This window comes from Aplidium turbinatum, chromosome 9, assembly GCF_918807975.1.
Source record: "Aplidium turbinatum chromosome 9, kaAplTurb1.1, whole genome shotgun sequence".
Taxonomy (NCBI): domain Eukaryota; kingdom Metazoa; phylum Chordata; class Ascidiacea; order Aplousobranchia; family Polyclinidae; genus Aplidium; species Aplidium turbinatum.
The window spans coordinates 22,714,305-22,724,820 of NC_137480.1; the positions used below are offsets into that span (position 1 = coordinate 22,714,305).

Below are 10,516 nucleotides of genomic sequence, written 5' to 3' on the forward strand. Positions count from 1 at the left end.
TTCCGGGGAGCATGCCCCCGGACCCCCCTGGAATACGCGTGCCTTCGGCACGCTCTAACCCCCACCAGCTTTATTGCTTCCCTTGATTAACCCACCAGGATGCGCCACTGCACATCAGGTGGTGATGTCTTAAATCAAACATTTTGTCGTTCTCTTCAATTCATCAAATATTTGGCCCCCCCCAAAATTTTTTTCTGGCTACGCCACTGAAAGTGCCTACTTATTAGTAACGCGTAATCCACGTGGACGACCAAAGAAGAGTTGGTGCGATAGATTGCGGAGCGACATCCGAAAGGGGAACTTTGTGGCGGTCTACGTTTAAAATATGATTAAGTTACGTGGAAAGCCGCCATCAAGCCGGATCGAAATTTACTGACGTCCAACCCTCGCAATACGGGAAACAAAAGACGTAAAACCGTGCACTAACTAACTTATATTCAATCACTTGCCTCACTTACTGTATCGCTAATTGACTTCAGTGCAACCAGGCCACACTCTAACACGCAGACAGGAGCTTTATTCATCACTTTGTTCATTAACACCAGTAAAGGAAGCTCTTTAAACGCCGTGCTCTTCATACGAAAATGAAAGAGAAAAGTGTGACACTTTGGCATGTGACTGGAAATTCCTGATCTCATTCAAATAAGATCATCTTTGACAGTGTATAATAGCCCAGTCAGTAAAATCCGCCTTTCTACGTTGATTCAACGTAGAACAGACGAATTTTGTAGCTAGGGGCATATCAGAGACGAAAAACAAGCACAATGTAAGGAATAAATTGCAAGGCAAGAAACAGGCGCAGATTTAAGTTAAAAAAGTGCAAACGATGGTTCAACTTAAAAGGTTATTTATCTAATCAAAGCTGAATTGTTAAACAGTTTTCAACTACCAACACTCGTTGAAGATCACACTAGTGCCACCTATCCACAAGTTAAGACTGAAACGAACAACAAAACCCTCAATTCATAAAACAACCAAACTCATGCTCTGTGGTTAAAGGATTAGATCAGGGGTCTCAAACTCAAATTGCTCTGAGGACCAAACAAATGCCGCGTGTTTGAGACCTTTGAGTTAAAGTGATAATGAAAGCAAACAGTCAATCGTCGTGTCCATCTTCACTCATGTCATAACTTTGTGTTCCTGATAGGTTTGATTGATTGATTGAATCGTTATCATCGGACTGGGAAAGCTTTTTGCAGAGCTTAATCCTGGCAGTTTCGCATACTTGTAGAGGCTTTGAATCACTGACGCAGACCCGGTCACAGAGATTGACAGAGTGAAGTTTCCGATTGTTGAAGTCTTGTTGCCGGGGAATTATTCCATCCATTAGATGATGAATGGAGAGCAGTCCTTAACGTGTGGTGCTCAAGCGCACACCCCGAAAGTCGAACCAGCGCCGCTATTGATGTTGAAGTTTCTTCGTTGTAGAAGTGACGCGCTAACCAATTGAGCTATCGGGGCGGACTGGTGTCGGAATGACGTCATTTCGTGTGTGCACTCTCACCACTCGGCTAAAGCAATGGAAGTAATGACAGGAAACGAATGAATTGGCTGAAGTTGGCCCACAACTGCTGCACGAGTTTGCTATTGAAGGAGCTCTCATCCACAGTGAAGCACGGTTTCGAATGTTTTCCATGGGTTGTGGGGATGGCAGCTACATTCGGCTCCCAACACCAACCTTTACTTTGACAGTGCGTCAGCTTTCGCAACCAATACGGAAGAGTGCAAAATTGTGACACATTCGGTGATTCAGTTAAACAATTTGTCTCTGGCGGCAAGTAACACACCAGTGTAGAACATGGAATTATACAAGTAAATGAAAAATTTTTGAACCAAACAAAGGGGTTTGAACCCAAGGTAGCCTAACCATGAAAAAATAAAATCAAACATGAGTACTGGACTACTACTAAACATGAGTGTAAATGTGACGGAACAGTGCAAACTGTACTCAATGAATAAGCACTTTAGCACTTCACACAAAGCAATACTATTCAGTCCAAGATAACGACATTCTTTGCATTTGCGACCGATCAAAAAATGTCCACCTTGTAATTCAGTCGACCTCCCACCAAACCAAAGGAACAGTTCACGCAACGGGCGCAATAGTCGATCTGTCTTTAATAGTCGTTAGGGACACTAATCTAAAGGGATGATGATTATACATCAGGGTTGGTATCTCCAGAGACAGTGGGATAAGTTATTTTATTACGTAATGACAATTGATAATTGCTTAAGTCGCAAAGAAACGTATTCAGAATAGTTTGAAAAATTGAACCTGCTGTCACTGAAAATATCATTCGAGAAGCCTCGTCAAATCACGTAGATGTCGCCTTTGCAGTGAGGACAGCAGTTGATTGTGGCACTGAGACAAGACGAGTGTAGATGCAAGCGGCTGACTGTCCTGTCCAAGCGCGCTTCATGCCAAGCGGCGCGTGGTAACGCAGTCCTTGTTTCTGCTTCTGATGACAGCGATCCCGATGAGGTTTGTTGCATTTCGTTGAGCAACTGCAACACAAACGTCATAGAGTGAGCTGTATGACGGAACAATGCTACAATGATGATCAACGATATCAAGTGAACAAAACAATCAGGTACCAAGATGATCAAACTATTCTTCATCTTCGGATGAGCCACTTGGGCTAAAGGTATATCCTTTCACCATCCCACATTGCCGATGCTTCCCGGATTACGCTGAAAGGCTATTAAAGAACAGCCAGTAGCCACTCTTTTGGGTTAGCCGTTCAGGACAGACACAAATTCAGCAACAATTGGCGGTAAGAAAGATGACACAGTCGATGTTATGATTTGTTCCTCAGCACCACACCGACAAAAAGGGGAAGATGCAACTCTGTATTTGTGCGTGGTAGAGCTAAAAACCTATTGATTCTAATAAAATCAAATAATTATTTCCAGGTCCAGCCTGTGAAAGCAAGCTAGGCGTCGTTAATTTATGCAACAAACGTTGGGCATGAAGCAAGTCGCAGTCATTGTCAAGCATTGAGTTAGCTGTACGCCGAGAAGTGTATGTAACAGAAGTGACTTATTTTAGAAATGCGACTTATTTTATGTAACCATCACTTTAAAATTCTTAGATAAACTATATCTTATGCCGTTGAATTTAGCCCTGTTATATCACTCTAGATTTTCATAGTAAGCTTGACTAAGCATTCATACTTTCTTCTGCAACACAAACCGCTTCTATGGGTTCCATTGAGTTCTCTTAACCAGTCCGCTAAACTACTTAGTTAGCTTTAATACATCAACACATAAACCAGAACGACGTGATTGTGATAGATTAGAACAATAAAAATGACTTCAGGTATGGTCATGTTTCGTTGGTAGGTAATGGCCGCCTGTGACATAAATCCGCTGTAACAGATTTCCACAATGTGGTCAGCATGTGATTGTGGTCAGCATGTGATTTACCGACTGCGTAGCCGAGTGGTGAGAACGTCTGCGCGACGTTCGAAAGGACGTGCGTTCGACACCGCTCCAGAGCAAGCGGTTGTGTCTCGGCAAAGACACTTAATGTCAAGCCAAAATAAGGGGAGCAGCTGACTCGAAGACTGTTTATGTCACTTCACTGCTTCCTGTCGTATTGCATTTGTGAGCGCAATAGGCGCAAATAAAAGGATGATTATTGATTATTATTATTATTCTGCTAATGTGACTTGATAGATTAATAATATGATCACAGTGTGTTTTGAACCATGTCGTTCCGGCATATTTCTAACTTCGGTCTTTAACCGTGGCTGGCATTATAGTTTTTACTCTTCTAGTTATTTATTCTTTCACACGATGTTCTGGTATATCTCTCATCATATTTCTGCTTCAGTACTTCACCGCTTCATCCTATGCAGATATAATCGGACAACCTCATTGAGACTGACCTTCCTTCAGGAAATGGGGTAGGTCGCATTAAGGAGGTTTGGCTGTAGTACACTCATGACAGTGTTTAGGTAGTTGTACACTTAACAGTCATGGCCTATATAATGAAAATTGGTTGATGGTTATGATGATATATCCACCTACCTGCAGTACATATTTCTCTGCGGGGGTAGGGCTTGGTACAAAATCAACCGCATCACATGTATGCGGCTTCAGAGACGTCCCTAGAAGCTTCGTGGAAAGTGAATTAGCCAACGTCCGACACTTTTCCGCCACAGTGGAAACATCTTTATTCAAAGACATTCGGGATGCAGCTTCTTTATTCAAGCTCGCGTTCATTCGAAGCAGAGTTCTAAAGAAACAAAATTTTATGTGAAACCATGTTTTCGACGTTTTTGTTTTGTTTGTATTCAGCCTACCACCCCGTGATAAAGACTTAGAATACAAAAAAGAAGACAAATCCTCGTGTCCACCTTTAAGCATGTGATTAAATGTCGCTGAGACATTCCCACGTTCGTTCGATGGGTGTCGAACCCACGTCCATCTGAACGTCGTGCCAGCGTTCTCACCACTCGGCTATGACGTATTTGAGGTATAAAATATACACCAAAAAAACACCTCATTCTCCACCACAATGACGCGTATTCAGTTAACCAATCAACATCAAAGGGACGACAAACGCACAGTTACGTCACAAACTACTTATTGAAAGATCATTTCCTAAGACAACAACTGGCTATAACATTAGATTTTGCTGTCTGGGTGTATGCTACAAAAAAAAAACAATGATAAAGAAAAAACTACGTTCTTCTTCGATAGCTGGGGGCATCAGAACATACGTAGCTAATGCAAGACTGAAGTACTTAAAGCAGAAGCGCACTTGCCTGGTAGATTTTATGGTTTCATTATAAGTCAAGAGACTACCAGCATGGTAGCTCCGCTCGTTGCTGTGAGTTGAAAACTTCAACATAATGAGAAAAAGCAGTGTGGTTTTAATTTAAACTTCTCAATTTCAAAATATAGTGTTTTGTGCAGATGAAATTTTCCGCTTTGAAATCGATATAAGCAAAGCACAGGAAAGGCATGTGAAAAACGCCCTTATCACAGTATTTAACTGATTTCTAGCGCTATACTGCAGTCATACTTGTACAAATCATCAAGATGTTCACTTCTGTCCCAGTGCTCACGGAGCAGGCCTCGCAGTGCACTTTCCAATTCTCTGCCTTGTCGCTCCTGAACAAATTGCATGTAACCAATATTTAGCAACGTCTTTCAAAGGTACATAATTGTTGAAATGGGTTGGATAGCAATTATTACGTCATACAGACTAATACACAGCATGAAGTATACAAACACATTGCAACGACACAAATTCATAATCTTCAGTAATTTGAGAAGGTTATAGGAAAGTGCAAGCACTCAGCCAGAAAATTAGTCCTTTTTTGCATTGATTCAACATTTACAGACGTTGTCGTTGTTACAGACGTCAACATCAATGATTGATATTAGCACCTGAAGGCGACGGAAAGTGGATAGATCGTCGCACTGCACTCGACTGGCCAGGAACTTGCTTCTCCAAATATCGCAGGAAATTTCGAGTCTCTCCATTTCTTCCCTTCTAGCTTCCATGTTCCTTTTCAATTCATCCACCTGAGAAACACAATGTTGAAAGGACAATATTTTAAACACGCAACATCGCTTAAGAATAAACAGTAAACACATGAGATGGTGCATTGCACAGTTCGAATATGTGATTAAAGCACAAAGAGGGGATAACATTCCTGTGTGATGCTGACAAGAAGTCAGAGAATATCATCGTTAGTCAGTAGTCTGCGGTATGACCATGCAAAGAAGCATTGCAACTGTTCAATAAAGGAACGAATTACAAGCAAGGCTAAACTTACAGTTAAACTCGATCTTTTGCGCAAAACTAACGTTTCCTTTGATTACGAGTAACAAAGTTGTCTGTGGCGGTCAAAGGATGGCGTGATCGAATATTTCATTCATCTTAAAGTGTTCTCCGAAACTGACTGAAAGACCTAACTTTCGCTCCCGCTGGATGTTGTTGGCAAGACTCTGCCTCGTATAACACCTAAGTTTTACACTTAGAAAGGAAGCGCTGAACTTTGTTCTTACCTCAAGAGCCAATTGAGCTTTTTCAGTCGAAAGCCTTTCGTAATGAAAGCCCATGTCCTCACCAACGGAAGCAACCAACAAACGTTTCAACTCTTGGTTGACCTACATCAAACACAACATTATCTACCCAGGAAAATGTTAATAAAAGTAACAAGGGTATTTTCTGTTTGCAAGCTCAATCGAAAAACATAATGGAAAAATAAAGTAGCAATTCAGACAGCAAACCAGTCGTTTTGTTAGAATGAGTCAACAATAAACGCTAAATCAATATAAAAAACAACTGATTTGCTGTATGGGAATGGTGCTACTTCTAACCTCCCTAGCTGAGTAACACACTTCAAGAAAAGCACTTCCTTCAACCGCACATAGCCGGTTCAATAGTTTACAGGCAACAACTCTTTACAAACTGCTAAACACCACAAACGAAGTTGTGTAAGTTATTCAACGCTGATATAAGTATCATAGACCATCAGCAATAAGCCTTTGAAATACAACTTCCAATTTAAAAATAAAAGTTTCCTTAATTGACAAAAAATCAAGCTGTAGTAAAAGATGGCACATTTAAAAAATAACCTGAATTTGGATCTGTAGATGGTCTTTCAGGGCAGATTTTTCTTCCATCAAGCACTTTTCGGTGTTGTTCAATACCACAGCTGAAGTGCTCAAACTAGTGTTGGATGGGTGGGACGACACAGGTGACCTGCTCAAGAGGGGAGAGCTATGACGTTGAGTTTCCGCGTCATACAAGTGAGTATATGAAAATGCTGGTGGCGAAGAGCTTCTTGAACAAGCCTTTGAGTTCGGTGGGCTTGGAACATCTAAAAAAATCGCATGTTTCAAATCTAATCTTGTTACAAATCTTAACAACTTTCAATAAAAACTTTAATTAAAACCAATATTTTATCTTTGATGTAGCTAAAACATGCTTTCAATAAGTTTGTGGACAATATGTAGGCTATGTAGTTTATTATATGCCCATTGCCCATCTTGCCCAACCTTTATGGAGTCATATTAAACCATATTTGATTGGGATCTTCTTTAACCTTAAGTTATTACAAACAGAATCCTGTGTATAACAATTAAAAACCAGGGCTTCACTGCTTAAAGTGAGCTGAAGACGATCAGTCATGCAGAATGTGGCAAGATAGCATTCTTTACGAAAAACAGAGAAAACATTGTAACCTCTTGATTTAAACCCCCATAATTCTTATAGAAGGTTGCAGTTCACATTACGATTATGTGCAGTAAATCTTACTTTGATGTGGATTTGCTTGCACTGGGATGATGGGGACTCCATGAGAAGGATGGGCTTCCATTCCATCTCCAACCTCTCTTGGAGTGTTTTGCCATGAAGGATCTGCACAAAAAAGCCCCCCTTTGCATATGTATACTTTGAAAATTTAAAGTGTTAGCACACATACCACACATACCCACAAAGACATGTTGATTCGATCACAAAGCACAAAAAGAGAAACCTCTGTCAGGACCAAAACACCCTTTTTTGGAAAGTAATTCTAAAAAGTTTCATGCTTGCAAAAGCTATCAATCAGTTTGTCCAATTATTTACTTCACCAAATCTGCATCCCTGCTCAACACAGCCAAGTTTTTTTGTTTTTTTTATCAGTGTCAGTATCATTAATTTCTAAAACTGTTAAGTTGTTAATCGTATTTATAGACAATTCCAGGGGCATCATATATTCAATGTATGGATGAAAAGAAATGTATCATCGGTGCCTTTTGCTGCTGAGCAAACCACATTCTAGCCACAGTTGAAGAACGATCAATCTCACACATATGTGCTCAGCTAACCACAAAATAAAATACCACTGTCTGCAATAATCACTCCATACCTCTGTCAATAGATAGGTCCATTGGCTTAAGACTGATTGCTGACAAAGACATGATTACAATTAAATAAATGTTTATGAATAGTGTTTAATCTAGAAAGAGTAAGCAGTATGTAACGAATAAGAAAATGGCAGTATAGCATCATTTTGCTTTGCTTTTAGTGTAGAATGATGATTGGTTTTACCATTTTTCAAGAAAAAATCAATAAAATTATAATATATATATATTATATAAATCAACAAGTTATAACTTATAATTGGTGACACCAAGTACACTTTATCAAAAATAAACGCAAGATTTCATGACTTAATTTTCTTGACAAACTGATAAGCTGGTGGGTCATAAACCCTACACACAATCATAGTGTTACAAAGTTATAAAACGTTCTAGCATTGTATTCGTACAACTAAAATGATATGTATCAAATCTCTAAATACAGAAAAAAAAGTTTAGTAAATTAATAATTGAAATAGTAAATCATGCTAATTGAACTGTGATAAACACTGGCTATTTCTTCAACAAAATTCATACAACTAACACATATAGAGTATCATTGTTAGCCCCCAGCACATAAACTAGAAACGTATTCAGAAACACAGATATTAAAATAAATTTCTAAGAGATAAATTCAAATTAATAGAAAACGTTTTTTTCCACTCAGCTACAGTCTGGCAGATGACGAAAATGAAAGTTAAAAACATAGTCACTGTTAATTCTTTGTACAGAGATGGCAAACGGCTCGTGGGGATGAAACGTGAAAGCCACTAATTTACGTGGAGTTGAACTTGTGGGCGCCATCATCATTCCAACTTGAATTTGAAATTTTAGTATTCCAGATTCTCTGGAATAAAAACGTATTGGATAATCTGCACAGGGCTTTGGTCGTTCTATGGGAGAAATCCACTTGTCATCATAACTAAACAATGCAAGATCTAAATATGGACTGGCACTGTGGGATTGCGAAGAGACAGGCAGTTGTGCCAACAGTCTTTTAGTGGCCTCTGTGGTACCACCATATTTAGCATGAACAATAGTTTCTTTGTGCCTTTGCTGTATTTGATTAGCATAAACATTTGAACATGCAGCTTGTAACTGGCCTCTGATGACATCAGCATTTCTAAAAAGGCCAGGGTTTTGTTCAAAAATATTCAAAAGATAGGTTGATGTATTTTCATATATCGAAAGTACTTTCCCTTCTCGAAAATTATATACCACAAAAAACGAAGGTTGTGCACTTGGATCATTGATTCGTAAGCCAACAACATCTTGACTAGAGTATTTAATCAACAAATGATCCTCATCTAAAAGCTGCATTCTCCACATGCGCAAATCTTCTAAGAATCCAAACTGCTGGTAAAATCGAAGGAGACTTTCTTTGCCTTCTTGCAATGCTTGCTTAAATAAATAAGATAAAATTCTATGTTTGAGTGAATTAATGGTAACGTCATGGTAAGGTTCTGTTCTTGTGTCTTGTGAGCCTTGTCTGACTTGCTGAAATATATCAAGATCACCTTCAAAACAAAATCGCCCAATTGAGTGTGTTTTTAACAATGTTCCATTTTCAATATGAAATATGTGAATTGTTTGATGTTGAACTGACATAACTGAAAGAACATTCTTGTACAAATACAAACCTTGATGATGAGAAGAATAAATTTTATCACATTTGAAATGCACCGTACTTTGAAGAACTCCATTGATTATGTCAACAGAATGCAAAGAGTAGTCTTCAAGAGGATATTTTGGATTTGGACTCATGGCCTCATTGTGTGTGTAAATGTCATAAAAGTCAGTCTGAGAATCTTGTGGTAAAAATGTTGCAGAGACAACCAAAACATAATGCCCATCATCTGTAAACAAACTGCATTCTCTGTTAAGATTTTGACCTTCACATGCAACTGGTATTCGATGCTTCAAAACAAAAAACTTTGAAAAAAGTTGCTCTTTGACTTTGGTATAAAAGTTTCTGAATTCACTGGAGTGCTTAGAATGGTCATGCAAAACTTCCCCAGAAACTGACGACAGTAGATTCTCAGCAGCATGACAACCTTGAAACTCATATATTTCAACAGAAGTCTGGTCTGAAGAAAATGCAATAAAATGTTTACCGTCAGGGGAAAACTTTCGCAAAAAGAAATGTGGTTTTTCTACATTGACAACAGTGAAATTGGGGATAATGCTCTGACAAAAACTCCTTGTGTTTGTCCACAACGTACCACATTTAGAAATACGAGTTTCTCTGTTTTTCAATCTATAAACAATGTTTTGGTTTTGAACTTGGCGGGTTGAAAACTGTTTTTTTTCATTTTGTATTGTCAAAGAACGGCTGGTAAAATCAGGAACTTCCATTTACCTTTCCCAAGTATACATATAAATTATTATTAAGCTTACCAATTGCCTAGCATGGCATCTACATTATATATATGAAGTTAAATTTCATACAGTAGAAACAAATTGTTTAATAATATATATATTATATTATAAATATATTATAAAATAATATATTATTAATAATTAATTTATTAATAAATAATATAATAATAATAAATAATAAAATAATGTATTATTAATAAATATATATATTATACATATTATAAAACCATGAAAACTACTGTATGTATATAATGGTTTTCTGTGGTGTCAC

General features: G+C 38.4%; 1 protein-coding gene across 1 annotated transcript; it reads right to left on the reverse strand.

Annotated features, from left to right (window-relative positions):
• Positions 1 to 505: 505 nt before the first annotated feature.
• Positions 506 to 9,752, reverse strand: LOC145777572 (uncharacterized). Its single transcript, XM_082588986.1, has 9 exons — positions 8,646 to 9,752; positions 7,875 to 7,913; positions 7,280 to 7,381; positions 6,598 to 6,842; positions 6,025 to 6,126; positions 5,401 to 5,538; positions 5,033 to 5,121; positions 4,033 to 4,240; positions 506 to 2,505 (listed from the first exon to the last, which is right to left on the reverse strand). Exons 1-9 carry the CDS (start codon positions 9,628 to 9,630, stop codon positions 2,311 to 2,313), a joined length of 2,103 nt encoding a protein of 700 aa, XP_082445112.1. The 5' UTR covers positions 9,631 to 9,752; the 3' UTR covers positions 506 to 2,310.
• Positions 9,753 to 10,516: the final 764 nt, after the last annotated feature.

Bases quoted from the DNA above. Each gene is read 5' to 3' on its own strand.
- LOC145777572 (XM_082588986.1), bottom strand. From the start codon at position 9,630: ATGAGTCCAAATCCAAAATATCCTCTTGAAGACTACTCTTTGCATTCT. The intron at 7,382-7,874 runs GTATGGAGTGAT...TTTTTTGTGCAG, and splicing joins GGACCTATCTATTGACAGAG to ATCCTTCATGGCAAAACACT. The intron at 2,506-4,032 runs GTAGGTGGATAT...TTTGTGTTGCAG, and splicing joins CAGAGAAATATGTACTGCAG to TTGCTCAACGAAATGCAACA.